At 40.6% G+C, this 15370-nt stretch overlaps 1 protein-coding gene across 2 annotated transcripts in view; it reads left to right on the forward strand.

The window, feature by feature from the left end:
• Positions 1–5560: 5560 nt before the first annotated feature.
• AGBL3 (AGBL carboxypeptidase 3) overlaps positions 5561–15370 on the forward strand; it is a 35420-nt gene continuing 25610 nt past the window's right edge. For both annotated transcript variants that reach the window (XM_083462748.1, XM_083462749.1), the window contains exons 1-4: positions 5561–5772; positions 10993–11097; positions 11930–11990; positions 13012–13197. In XM_083462748.1, the coding sequence (XP_083318874.1) occupies positions 11032–11097; positions 11930–11990; positions 13012–13197 (313 nt within the window). In that variant the 5' untranslated portion in view covers positions 5561–5772; positions 10993–11031. The remainder of the gene's footprint in view (positions 5773–10992; positions 11098–11929; positions 11991–13011; positions 13198–15370) is intronic.

A 15370-nucleotide genomic window follows, 5' to 3' on the forward strand; every position in this document is an offset into this window, starting at 1 on the left:
CATATGCTTCCTAGGAGCTTTTCTTCAGATTCCTTTCTTTTGCAGTGCTAATCATCAAAACTGAAAGGTAACATTTTACATATAAAAATATTAATAAATGTCCAAATGTCATAGTACATATTTCCCAACATATGTATGTCCTCGTTCTTTTACTATAAAATATGAAAATGCAATAAAAATTGTTTTAAACATATCTGGGTACTGCTTGGATTTGATTATTCTTAAAGCTTACTCTAATTGCATGTTACTCTGCTTTAAGTTCCTCATTTGGGATGGTCAGGGGTGGGGTGGGGGGTTTAAGGGTAATCTTACATATTGTTGTGGTTTCAACATGTACCTTCAATCCTGTCATTTGCCCCTTCTGCCCTTGCTTCCAATGAAGGCTGGATCTAGACAAACCAATAAAGCATTTTGGGAAAATGCATTGTAAACTTCAAAGTGAGGAATCACGTTGGTGGAAGACAGAACTCCACAGCGCCATCTGGTGTCACAGTGTTATAATGCATATAAAACACTTTTTCTTTACTAATGTAGCTGAGGTCTCCTGGGTTGTGTGCACATTAGGGTGGACCACTGTTTCGGTGTGTTTATTTCTGTACCTTTGTCCATGCATGAACACATGCAATGTTATGGCTCCCAAATCAACCTTGATGTTTCCATCAAGATGCTAGACAGGATGCATTCACACCATGTGTTGTTGTTCCCTTCCCTCAGTTAGTACTTTCCTGCCCTCTGGAAATTGAAGATCCATAATGAGCATGCATGCCCATATTTGTGCGTGTGTACACACCTCTTTGTAAAAAAAAGTGGAACTATTTTTGCAATTAAACTTTTTTAAATTACCAGATTCACGCAAAACAGCAGTCTTAAAAAAAAATAATAGATTGTTGTTTTCATTTCCAAGAGAGTGGAGGAGAGGCCTTCTTTGTCTCAGGATCTCATAGATCAAGTACTGTAACTGAAAATTGGTCACTTCTCTATAAGCTGTATAATCAACAGGATGCATCATCCCCCCCACTCCACTCCTTTGCTAAGCAGGTGTCTGCAGCTGCTCTCACTTGCTTTTAGAAAGCTATGCCCGCTGTATCACTTGAGCTGCTGGAGCTAAATCTAGCTGGAAAGTGAACACACACATTTCCTTTAATACAATGTTTTGAATATACCAGATTTGCATAAAAGGCCAGCAACAAAATTAAAGAATATGTATGTTTGGAGTTATTTGCTTGCTTGAAAGGCTATTTTTTCCCCTCTCTATTCCTTGCCTCTTGTACCTGCAAGGGTAATTTTTATTTTTAATACAGCTGTTTTTTGTGGAAGAGCAATTCTGCACAAAACAGCTGTTTTAATGTTAGGCTTTTTTAAAACTGCAAACATGGCTTCAGCAACAACTGGTAGAAAAAGGCAGGTTGTATGCAACCTTTCCTTTGGGTTGATGGAAACAAAATGGAAGTGGGAGGGCTGGGATTTTCATTGGGATGACACTGGTTGGGGAGGAGGGTTTAACTCTCCTCACATTGTGCAGTTCTGATGCCACATATGCTGTTCAGACAACAAAGTGCACATCAGTGGGGCCTTTAAGAACGTTTCTCTGCTTTGGAATTCCTGAAGTTTCATGCAATCCAATTACTTTCAACAAGGTAAAATTTACAAGGAGCTTGGATGCAAACTCTGAAAATACAAAGGTTTTCAGGCTCATTTTAACACTGAGGGGGGGGTGTTACGTTGGGGAGAGAGAGACCCTCTAGATACTCCTTCCTCCACCAGCAAAAACGACAATACTGCAGGTGATCCATTGTATGGCAACTATACATTGCTAAATATGTAGCCTTGGGACTCAGCTACATTAGTAAAGAAAAAGCGTTTTATATGCATTGTAACTGTGACACCAGATAGCAATGTGGAGTCCCGTCTTTCACCAACGTGATTTCCCATAATAAAGTTTACAACACATTTTCCTGAAATACTTCTTTGATGTGCCTAGATCCAGCCTTGTACTGCTGTAGTCACATGCAACCCTGGCCCTACTCTTTGGCTATTATCTGGAAAGACCCCTTGACTTCAAAACTTGCTAGAAACAATGATCTATTGATTCTAAAAGGAAGGAGCACTATGTCATTACACCAGGCTCTCTGTACTGGTGATCATTTGTCACAGCCTTTACAGTAATTTCCTCTCTGTCTGTTACCATCCTATGTCTAGCCCACTTCATTATCTTCATTATCACAGCTTCACCACATATGCATGAAATCAGCTTCTGGCTTCCCACATTCCCAACAATGAAGCTAGATCTTAGCTAGATGGTGGATGATTAAAAAGGTAAAGGGATCCCTGACCATTAGGTCCAGTCGTGACCGACTCTAGGGTTGCGGCACTCATCTCGCTTTATTGGCTGAGGGAGCCGGCGTACAGCCAATGGTCATGTGGCCAGCATGACTAAGCCACTTCTGGTGAACCAGAGCAGCGCACGGAAACGCCGTTTACCTTCCCGCTGGAGCGGTACCTATTTATCTACTTGCACTTTGACGTGTTTTCGAACTGCTAGGTTGGCAGGAGCAGGGATTGAGCAACGGTAGCTCACCCCGTCGCGGGGATTCGAACTGCCAACCTTCTGATCGGCAAGCCCTAGGCTCTGTGGTGATTTGATACCCACAAAAATAACTATACATTTAAACATTTAAATGGTCTACCTCCAACCTTTACATCACTAACAGCTTACCCACCCTACCCCCATGGATGTTTACTCAAGAATTAAGTCTCAGTTTAATCAGGATTAGTCCCATGTAAGCGTGTTTAGGATTGCAGGCCTTGAGTCCCAAAGAGTGAGTGGGCAAGCTGTCTTATCCACCAGCCAACATGCCCATTTTCTTTTGTGAATGGGGGGCAGATTGCAAGTTCAGTAGAAGCAAAGTACAAGTTCCAGGCAGGAAAGAGGGTAATGTTGCAATAGCAAGTTCTCTGGAGTGCATTATGTCATTACCATAACAGTATCACTATAGGCACCACAAGTGCTAAGATAAATGATTTATGAGACACCCTCCCACAATTTGTCTATTTTACACGATCTGTCTTCGGATACATGCTGAAGTGCTCTAACACTTCAGCAAAAAAGTAACAGTATGAACTGGCCTTTTCTGAGGCATCTGTGGAAACGGCAATATCTGACACAGAGTGTAAAACTGCCAATCCAGATCTTGAATTATATAAAGCTCCAGAGGAGGAATGACTCAGAGCTTCTGGGCAGTCACAGGAGAAATAATTATGTTTACATGATGAACCAAACTGGGACTGGAATGTTATTCTTTGTATGTCATATTATCTGTGCTGACCTGGGTGCTCCATGGGAAATGGATGCGTTTTAACAGCACAACATAAACTGAATGCTAAGCCCGGGATCACTAAAATATCCATTGAGCACTTCAGCTCAACTCTATATCACTGACCCTAAAGAATGGCTGCTGCACTATACTGTTTCACATCTCCCATATGTCACAATGCTAGACCCAAGGGAGGGAAGCTAGGTGGATTTCTTTCCTTCTGAATTTCATAGTCTGGATCATGTTGTGCTTGTTGCTGGCTTGCACAAGGACATATTGGGAGCTCCCCATGAGACAAAGTCTTTGAAAATGAGAGCATCCAGGAAGAAGCATTCATATGATTATTAGTAATACTGTAGTAGCATTCACTCATAGATTTATACCGCAGAAAAGGTAAGTTTCTCATTTAAGTAATGTATTTTTCTCATATGATTCAGACAACCCGTTTACTTTTTAAAACCCATAAGCACTAAATCCTTCCTTGCTTTTTTCCATAACATTTTCACTAATACCAGGTTTTAAACAACACAATCCCCAAGGAGTGGCAGCATATTAAGAGAATTTTAAATTGCATTTTGAATTTCCTTGCTTTGGAGATATATTTATTAGAAGGGCTACTTCTGTCTCTTACCATGTTCATTCCCATTTTAACAGCTATGAAAAATGCCAGATCTGTAAAAGTTTTAGATGTAAAATGATCCAGCAAGGAGCAGCAGATTTCCTAAACATCTTTACACATAGATGCTTCAATGATCAATCAAAATGACTTTTAGCTTTTGTGAAGTATTTCAAATCCTTTTTAAATGATAATTTCCCATCTGAACACGAAAGATGGAATATTAGCCTTGCTTCACAGCAGAGGCACCTATTCCTACACTTCCCCACTTCTCATTTTTTAAAAAAAACAGGCGGCTAGATGTTTGCTCCTGCACAAGACGGGTCCAAAACAAAGCTTCCAAAACAAACAAAATATATACAGTAATCCTGTCACTTGTTTCCTTTTATCTATTCTTTGTTGTTACTGCCCTTTCTTAATCTTGCTTTCTCATTCTTTCTTAACTGTTAGTAATTGTTAAGTGCTTTGTTATTGTTCCAATTCATAAAGGGCTTTGTTTAATCATGTTGTCCCCACTTTGGCAGCACCAATGACCCAAAGAACAAAATGAGTGGGGTTTTTTAATATTTCAGTTCCTACATCTCCAGTGCCTTGTGCCTGCGTTTCCTTGACTCAGATGAAATATCAACGCACCTCAAATATCTACGCAAAGTAGTCGCCTTGTCTTCAGGCAAGACCTTGAGCACCTAGAATAATTAGGTGATTTCCACTATCACCATCCCTGCTGTGATGGTGTAATACTGGGGGAACCTCCTCTGTTGAATATATATATGCCCAGCTGAATTTATTACGTTGATTTTGTTTGGCAATTATTTAAATATCCTTAGTAAAGATCTTTATTAGCCTGTTGCTTTTTCCTAGGTCGGCACAGTGAGTTGGGAAAATTTCCTCTCTTGGGAATGCATCCCTTTGTGTTGGGATTGTGAAATAAACAAACTTGGCAAGACTCCCAGATGGCAAGTATACCTGCTTCCCTGATTTTTTAAAAAAATCTTTTGTATTGGTTTTACAAATACAAAATACAAATAGAGAGTAAAAAAGTATATCTATATAAAGAGATTATCCGAATCTCAAGACTTCCCCCCATCCCCTCCATGGGGTCTCGTTTTAAATATCTACTACTGCATATTCATCCATACTCCATTTTTTATATCAAACCGTATTATCCATTGTAATTTTTACACAAGTGAAATCAAAGTCCTGCCTTTGTTTCCATCTGCTTACAGTGGTCTCCTAAATAACTTATCATTTCCCCCCATTTTTTTTTATTAAAAAAAATGGTTTCTGAGTTTTCCAGTCCGTTTCGCCATCTCGGCGTAGTCCATAGTGTTTCCCTGACATTTCACCCATTCCCTTGTGAGGTTCCTGCACCTTGAACGAAAGGGGGAGAAATCCAACAGGTGGGGCTTTTCCGCAGAGCTGGCGGAACCTCACCTGTTGAGTTTCTTCCACTCACACCACAGTGATAGGAACGGGGAGGCTGTCAGATAGCAGATCTAAATAGAGGAAGGGGATGGTGGGACCAGCAGCCCGGAGAAGCTTCTCTCGGCGGCGGGGAGAACGGGGGACTGGCCACAGTTCCACCCAGGAACAGAGCGGTTCGCGGTTGCCGTGGCAACGTCTTTTCTCGGCCTCCTCCGCTCGGAGCAGCAGCCCCGCCGCCATCACTGGCCCGAAGAGGCTGCCGAGGCCACGCCCTCGCTGCGCGGCTGTTTGACTTGGCGGCTGGGCTTTTCCGCCAAGGGCGGGGTTGAGGTTTAGCCATGCGGGGTTAGGGACTTTGCGGCTCCTCCCCACCCCACCCCCGAACCCGGGAATCAGCATTCACACGTTAATTCAAAGGTGAGGGAGGAGCAGGCATGAATGGTGTGCGGGCAACGGAAGGGCGTCTGTGGCACTGAAAGGCGAGTAGGCAAAAATGGGCGGGGGGGGGGAACCAGATGCAGCTCTCCAGGAACGTGGGAATAGGCGTCTCTTGGTCACGTATGTTTGTGACATTTACCGAGCCTTGTTGCTCTGGCAGGGGGGCTGGTGTTTATAATGGGATAGGTGCTCCTCATACCCGCCGTTTGTTTGTTTTTAATTCTCTTTTGCAGCGTCCACATGACGTCGTTGGCATCAAAATGCCAGCCTGTGATTCCCTCCCATTTAATCCAGGCCTTTTTTTTTCTCCTGAGGAAAATCCTATACGTCCTTTGTTTTTAAACAACTTGTTGTCAACCTGTTTGCAATATCTCAGTGACCCATTTTCAGTATTAAGCCCCTGTCTGGAAGCGCCCAAGCTTGGCAGTTCAGGGTAAAATCAATGGTGCAGTTATATAATTTTAGTTTCTGGTTATAATAGTGAGGGGGGGGGGGGAGTTGATAAAGCGTATTATTACTTTACTAACTTCAAAATATGGTTATCCAGTACAGTACTGCTGTATTGGGGGGGCACTTCTCATTCTGTTAAATAGTGCCCTGGAATTAATTCCCCAGATGATACTACTGGGCAAACCTTTGCACTGGGGCTGGAGGTGCGGAAAACATTCCAGGGGCCACAATGACTTTCCAAGGGCCATATGCAAGTGGTTGGTGGGGCCTTTTCTGTCATCCATCCAGACAGACAAAAATGCTGAGGTTGTAAAGCGGGGCCTGGGGAGAGTTTATAGACCTGGAGGGCCAGTATTGGCCCCTGGGCCTATAGTTCCCAAACACGGCTTTGTGTATGTGTTTGTGTGCACATTGTCGCATTTGGGGTACTGGAGATGCTTACATAGTGCATTTGAGGCAAGGTCCAGCTTTCTACCCATGCACAGGACTTGTCAGTATGCTAGTTTGCCTCCATGCATTCCTCCTTAACTGAAAACAACTGTTGAACCTTTATCAAATGTCTGAAATAGCATTTTAATGGGAATGCTGACCGTGTCTTACAGCCTGAGGGCTGAGAAAAACTGTGATTGCTTAAATTCTTCCTAGAATATGCCTCTCATTCCAGAATATTTCTTTTCTGCAGTACAGTACTCTGAAATAAAGGCCAAAACTCTAGAAGTGTCCCTCACTTTGAAACTTTGAGTGGTACCTGGTTGTAGCTGAATAAATAATAAGTGCACAGAATGAGTGTGGTCTGAAACTCTTCATCCTTTGCTTTTACAGTCATCCTTGTCAAATGTGACCTTTATTGGCAACACTATTGATTTACTTTTGCCTAGCAAAACAAGAAAGTGTTTGTGGTGCTCCTTGATTGCTTATTGGCAGATTAAGAGCAACATAAGTTCTTGCTGTCTGTTAATATTTCTTTTCCTTCTTCCCATCCTTTGTTTTTACAGCTGTTATGATTTCCTCAAGTGGGTTCTGGGGATCGGAAATTGTTTCCCATTTGTAATAGCTCTGTCTTTACAGACAGGGCACAAGGATAGGCAAGCTTTATTGCCCCTTTTCATTCTGGTCAGGGAGGCTGTGAAGATGATACATCTCAGCAAAATGTTTGATTTTCAAAGTGATACATTTCCTACATTACTGAGGAAAATAAATCTTAACACACAGCAAAACCACATACTATGTTGCCCATAATCTGCCAGTAAGCAGACAAGGTAGCATCAGACACATACTATTGTTTTGCAGAAATAGATCAATAGGTATTGTCAATAATCAGCTCGTGAGTAGAATCAGTTAACAACTAGAATTCAAAACTTATGGAGGAGTAATTCACTGTATCTTCATAACATGTTACGCTGCTTTTGGCTCACGCTGACAAAAAATTATGTTGCTTCATCAGTCATGGCCCTCCACTCCACACGTAAACTGCCTGGCAGAGGGCACAGATGGCTCTTTGCCTTTGACACAACTTGTGCAGTTGATATGCACTGAGAAAGCAACATTTCCCTCTCTTCATTGTCCTACATCAGCCCAGTGTATTGTTGATGTTCCCTTAGCATTATTCAAGACCTTTGCTTTCAACATTGAAAATGAGTGGCTTACGTCTGTGAAATCTGGGACCTCACCTGCAGAAGCCATAACAGTTAAAAGGAGGAATATGAAAGGAGAGTGGCCCACGTACCAATTATTAGTAGAAGTGGATAAAGATGAGCCAACTTTGAAGAAATATGATGAAATCAAAAACCACCTGTCAGTTTGGCTCCAGTATTTTCAGTTAAATCAAAGATTGTGTATAGATAAGAAAGAAGGTCTTGCAAAAGAAATATCCAAATTCGAAAAAGAGTTCACTCACAATAAAGGAAAACACGCTGTAAAGCATGAAGATGCTATACAGATGCCAACACACCCCTTTAAAACTTGCTAAAATGTATAAAGGCAGGTCACCAACATGCTGGAGATGCAAAAAGGATATAGGGTCATATTTTCATATGTGGTGGAACTGTGTAGTTATCCGTGAATTTTGAAATAACATCTATAGTGAACGTAAAAAACTATTCAAGTTTACATTTGAAAAAAGACCCGAAATCTTCCTATTAGGTATACTACCAATAGAATTTTAAAAATATATAAGACCATTGTTTATGTATGCAATCACAGCAGCCAGAATAATAGTGGTAAGAAACTGGAAAAATGAAATCCTACAATGATTACAGAGTGGCAGATTCTTATGATAGAATACCTGCAACTAGCAAAACTGACGGGAAGAATCAGAGGAGTGTCAAACCAGAAAGTGTACGGAGAATGGAAACTATTCAAAGAATAACCAAATTGCATTGTACAAACAATAAGATACTTGCAGAACTAGATTGATACTTGTAAGCAAAAAGTGCATTAGATACCATATCAGATTATATATATATATATATATATATATATGAAATAACATAAATCTGTGCAAGAAAATATAGACAATACTGTATAAGCAGTATAAGCAGTATAATGAAAATTATTGGAAATTTTACATTTTAACCTGTTATTTAATTGTAATATACTGTATTTTTTTCTTTTACTTTATTTTTTTCTTTATTTCTATTGCTTTTGCTTTGTATGATTTGTTATTTATGTACGGTATATATGTCTATGTGGGAAATTAATAAAGATTATTTTTAAAAAGAAAAAAAATCTGAGAAAGCTGACATAGGACTGTAGGAAACTTCCTTATACCGAGTCAGATTGTTGGCACATCTATTCTAGCTTAATATTATCTACACACTGATTGACAGTGTCTCTTCAGGAGGGGGCCACCCGGGGGTCGCATTGGAAGATGGCCGACAATAACATCTCTCCGACCCACACGAGGTAATTAAAAGGCTGCTATGGGAAGTATGCAGCCTTCCCGGCCCCCCCAAGGGGATGGGGGGGACTGCCTTGCCAGCGGTGTCCATAATTCACCCCCGGATTCGAATGAAGGGGGTCAGACACTTGGCACAAGCCCTCGTGTGAAGTCAGCTCTTCCTGACGCTGTCTCCAATTAGCGCACTGGTTTGCTTTGGCTCGAAATATATAATTGGAAATACATAATTGGAAAGAAGCTAAAGCACATATATCAAGCGAAGATCGGGAGTTAAGACTGCTGATTAATGGATCTCTGAGCGGAGCGACGGGCGGGACAAATAAATCAAGTGATGAACCACCATTAAAAGACTGCTATGTTTGGAGTGAAATGGAAAGGGGGTGGAGGAAAAAACTTTTCTTTCTTTTTTGCCTTATGTGAGTATTAATAACCCTCCACCCCAAGAGAGAAGAATCGTTGCAATTTATTAATCACAAGCAGGAATTTAAGAACTGTGTGGAGTGAATTATTGTTCAAAGAGAGGATTGGTAAACATCGGAGAACGGAGGAAAGTTTTATGACGCAGTTTCAAATGGCGTCTCGCTAAGACAGGCTTGTCTAAGAAGACGGGGGGAGGAAGACCAGGGTCATCGGAATGCAAAGGATTTTCAGAATGTGATCTAACCTGGCAGAGCCCTCTGAGATATGTTTGGCAAGCCTGGGGAAATTAACGGACAGACTGAGGGAAAGTTCTTTACAGAGGTGTGGAATGGCGCCTGTCCTTATGTGATATGATTTTTGGAGAGTGAAAAGCCCACACAGAGGATGTTTGTCTTCAACCTGCTTGTGAAGATTATCAGAGATCGCAAAGAAAGGAATATATGATAACAACAAGAAGATGAAGAAAGTAACAAAGAGACTATCTGGACAGAACTGGATAGAACTGTCTAATTAAAGCAGTAATATAAGTGATGTTTGGACCTCTTTTCGGAGCTTGAAGTATGGGTACCCCCAACAAAAATTTAAAAATCTGGCTGTATAATCTGGAACTAATGTGATTTGGAAATAATGTGATTTGATTGGCCTGTTAATAATTTTTATTTTTTTTCAAAAAAAGACAGTGTCTCTTCAGGATTTCAGATGGAGTATTTCCCATTCTTAAGGCGATGCCGGAAATTTAGTCTGTAATCTTTTGCATATAAGGCAGATGCTGTACCACTGAGCTTTCCAAAAGGATGGGAGGAAGGTCCATTCTGTGATTTTTCTCTCTTATGGTAAATAATGATGCAGTGTTCATCATGAAAGACCAGCAATGGTTTGAGGTCTTATCCTCACTACATTTTTGTGGCAATAACATGGACTCTAGTCCACTAAAGCTTATACCATAATAAATTTGTATGTCTTTAAAGTGCCACTAAGCTATTGGTTGGCTTTGGTGGAAGAGACATAACACATTTATCCCTCTGGGAATTAGAAACTGTTTATCTGTATCAATGGCTACCCACAGTTATTTTTTGGGAATCTGCAGAGAAGATTAAATGGGAGAATGAAGATGTCAGAATCAAAGTCCCAATTATAGTAATTCCAAAGCAATCAGCAGCATCTTCTATGTGGAACATTGCACTTGAGTCTGCTTATTTTTGGCTGCCTGCAGCAACATTACTTGTGTCAAAATGGAAAAAATGCCTCTGAGTTGGAAAAGTGTTATTTCATAATATAATAAATACTAGTTAGTCAAAATGATTGGTGCCATGAAACACCTAAAAAACCCACAGGATACTGGGGTTCTAATGCCTCCTTTTTGTTTGTGACAAGCGCTGTAGTCAAAGTTGCTATAGAGTTCAAACAGTTGATTTTTATGTGTTTTACAGTCGGTGGAGGAAAAATAAAAGGCCTGGTTTCAGGAGATTATGTCCGAAGACTCAGATAAGGACAAGCAGCACATAGAACAAATAACCAGTGATGATTACAATTCGGTATGCTCAGTCTTCAGTTTTATACATTATTCTAGAATATATTACCTATTTCTTGTAATGTTTGATTCGTTAAAGAAAATTTAGTTTGCCATCCCTGAATGGGAATATCCATGCCAGAGGAAACATGCTGGTGTGCTGTGGTGGTTAGAGTGTTGGACCTAGGAGCCCAGGGTTCGAATTCCAATGTAGCCATGGCTGGCCTTGGGCCAGTCATTGTCTCTCAACCTAATGTACCTCACAGTGTTGTTGTGAAGATAAAATAGAGAGAAAGGAAACCATGTACTTCATTCCAAGTATTGATTTTCACCACTGACTGCTAAGGAGCATTTATAATCATTCTGGCCCTATTAATCCTCTCACATGTTTCCAAATTCACAGTAAGATATTATGCAGTGAGCAGTTAACATAATTCATTGGACTCATGCACAACAGATTCAGCAGTTTAGAAGTCTATACAGACTTTGCGGGTGGGGGAAAACCAACTCATTTATCTGACTTACAAGGGAGGCATTACTTACATCTTTGCTCACAATCCAACAATTCTTGCTATACTGTTTATTAAACTGTTTATTTAAGGTCTCTAATGGTGTGTCTATTTTTCATATTTTAAAGCCTGCAATCTGTTCTCTTTCATGATGATACCCTCTTGATTTCATTTGCACTGTAGTACAAAGTTAGCAAAAATAAACAATTCAATTATTTCTTTATTTAGAATCATAATGGTCACTGTTATTGAGTGCACAGTGTCCCATTTCAGATATTTTTGTCCACTTTCCGTGTGCAAGAAACATGTGACCTTACTTTCTGTTGTATTTTTCTGTTGTTTTTTTAGGACGAAGATCCCTTTAACCCATTTTTAACAGAAGATCTTGAGCGGTGTGTCTTTTATGCAGGTCTGAATATCGTTGTTCATTGTCAAACTAGTGAATTGAAATGCTTTTGGGTAAGAGTAGAGAAGAATTAGCAGCTAGGTGGAACACAGGAAAGTTCTAGCATGCAGTGTTGCAAAAAACTTCTAAAGAAATGATGTTTAGTGTCAGACATGAGGATAATTTGCTGTTAAAATCTAGTAGTGGTATAATATCGATATTTATATGTGGCAATAATCTTTTTGTGATCTGTACAGGCGACTCTCCACTTATGCAGTGAAATGTGCATAAGTGGAAGCCCCCAGGAGAGTCTTCATGGCTTGCGATGAGACCCTCCCCAGAGCCGGAAGAGGGTGTCATCTTTGGGCTCTGGGGAAGGTCTCCTCATGAGCCAGGAAGTCTTTCCAGTGCTTTCCACACTGCTGGGTTGTGTGTGCGATTGTGTGCAAGTAGATCACATATAAGTCTGTGATGTGATGATGGCATGAGGAGAGTTCCTTGAAGCTGGAGGCATAGCCACCCTAAAAAGGGTATGGGCTAATAGAAATGAAGAAATAATAGCACTTGCAAAACAGAACAAAACCAAACACCCAAGTATTTTGAAAGCAAATTCTGCATTTTCTTCCTTAAACAAATTTGAAAAGGGAGCCCTGGACCAGTTTATAAATTACTATAAAAACCCAGTTGCTACTTTTGCAATGTTGTGTTTTTATACAGATTGATATTTTGTTGTTTTTAATGCTCAGCAGCTGCAAATGAACGTTGTGTTTTAATGATCTTGTTATTTTATAGCTTGTTTGTGGTTATTTGTATATGCTTGCTTTATTGCTTCTTTATGTTCTATAAGATAGAAGCCCAGGGCTCCTTTTGGAGGAAAGGCAATTCATACATACAGTAAAAAAATAAATACAGTACAGAGGAATCATGTCAGATAGGCAGATGAGATTATTCTTTTCAATTGTATCAGACAACTTGGCTGTCTAATTTAAGTTATCCAAGGCAAAACGAGTCAATGTCTTCTCTCCTCCCCCCCCCCATCTTATAGATCCTTTTTATGATCAACTTTTGCCACGGACCACACAGATTTTATTGGAATATAACTCGGGGAAATGGGTGCCACGGCTTCGTGAACCACGAGATTTATATGGCCTGTCTCCCGCAGCTGGACACCTGAATCTAGTACGCTGGCCCCATGAGTATGAAGTTATCAGAGAGAAAATTGAGCATATTGGTAAATGATATTAAAAGTGTGTTCTGATGTGATAGTTTTGTAGCTAGTTATTAAAACAATATTTTCCCAAATTACAGTTTCTATAGCAAAGCATTTTATAAATCCTTGCTGCAGTCAGTTAAAATTTTGAAAACCTTATATTGAAGAAAGTGTGGAATACATACAGTATTACTTTGAATGTTAAAAGGAAAGGACAACTGAACCTAAATAGCCTCATAAATAAATGTGCCCTTAACTTTCATATAAAGAAAGCCACACACACCCTTAATTAACAGTATCATTCCACCCTTTAGTTTCATTAGTTGAATGAGAATAGGATTGAGACTACATGCATAGGATCCAACTGTAATGTTTAATAGTAGAAGAGCCCTGATGGTTCAGACCAAAGATATATCTAGTTCAGCATCCTGTTTCCACTGGATAGTTGCCAATAAAGTCTGCAGTGCAGTAACATTTGACTTCAAAACTTATTTATGATTTCCCTTTTTTATACAAATCACCTACTTTTTAAAGAAAAGTCAACAGGGTCAACTCTCTTCCGAACACTTGTGGGTTATTTAATACGTCAACAAAAGAATCTAAGCTAGAAGGTCTACTGTTATTGAGAAGCTACTGAAATGCAAGCGTGGGATGTAGAACAAATGCAAAAGGAGATATAGAACTGGAGGAGCACATGGCTAAAAACTCTAAGAGCAAAAATTAAATACATTGGAAGCAAGAAATCAGATAGGAGTCAGAATGTTGAATGACAGGAGAGTTTAAAGGTAGGAAGAATACATAGATTTCACAGCAGCAGAATGAAGCCGGTGCATCCGACTTCACAATGAAATACCGTATTTTTCGCTCTATAACACGCATCTGACCATAACACGCACGTAGTTTTTAGAGGAGGAAAACGAGGAAAAAATATTCTAAATGAAACAGTGGATGTATGATTTTTATGGTTCATGCTGTGGCCACAGACATGTGATCTGACAGTGAGTTTGGGGTAGCCCAATGCAAAAATCCTGAGGATCCATGTGGATCCGTGCTTTGTAACCACGTTTTAAGTGGGGAGGGAAGGAAAATAACTCAAGGGACAAGGAGCTTTTCCGCGGGGAGGAGGGAGGGAAAGAGCACTGTTGCTTTAAAGGTATACTTAAGGTATTTGCCCTGTGCCTGGGTTTTTTTTCCATTTAACAGTTTGAAGCTTTTTCCTTCCGCTCCTTGTTTTGAGGCGGAATAGATTTGAGCAAGTGAGGAGAACTTGGATTGCAGGGGATTCGCCATTAGCTGTGTAAAAGTGCTCCTCCTTGCAGCCTGAATGATAAGCAGCCACCAGCAGCAATAGAATGGAGCACAAAAAAGCGGTAGGGGCACTAGGACCCAGACAATGCTCAAATCTATCCTGCCTGAAAACAAGCTGCTCCATCGCAGCCGATCAGCTGAGACGCGGGGGATTTGCGAAGTTTTCCCCTCTCCCTCATGCCCTCCCCAGCCTTTTTTTTTTACTTCCTGGTTTTCACTGCGCTGGCTCAGAGCTCGAGGTTGGTTTTATTTTGCTACTGGTTGCTTAAATTTTATCTTTCCTGCCGTCCCTCTGCAGCCTCATTGCTCTGTTTAGAGAGCGCGCAGACCTTTGCTAGCGTCTGTCCCTCCTCCCGTGTAAGCGGCTGCTGCCGGCTTTGCTGCCATGGCTCTCCTTCCCTCCCTCCTTCCTGGCTCCAGGTCGCTTTAAAGAAAGCAAAGTGAGAGCCTCGTAGAGCGTGTAAGTGGCTCCCGCTTTGCTTGACTGACGGCAGCCATGGCTCTGATCCGTGCATTCGCTCCTTAACACGCACAGGCATTTTCCCTTACTTTCTCGGAGCAAAAAAGTGCGTGTTTTGGAGCGAAATTTACGGTATGTAGGGCACAGATCAGCGCTTCTGAGCTTTTTCAGGAAAATGTCTGAGGAACTGAGGCAGATAGTGATCATAAGATATTAAGTTATGGGCCTTATTTGCACATTAAAAAAATTACCAAATCCCCAGTTCTGCATGATACCCATCCATGAGTTTCTCAAGAACTCAAATGTGAAAATGCTGAGCTTTTAACAAAAGTAAGTTACTCAACCCTAAATTTACCTCAATACCAGCCCAGCCTTTATTATTGTTTTAAAGATAAGTAACAAAAGCTGGGGAATCGTTATGACAAT

The sequence above is a fragment of the Podarcis liolepis genome, assembly GCF_965112155.1.
Source record: "Podarcis liolepis genome assembly, chromosome: 10".
In the NCBI taxonomy this organism is placed as follows: Eukaryota; Metazoa; Chordata; class Lepidosauria; order Squamata; family Lacertidae; genus Podarcis; species Podarcis liolepis.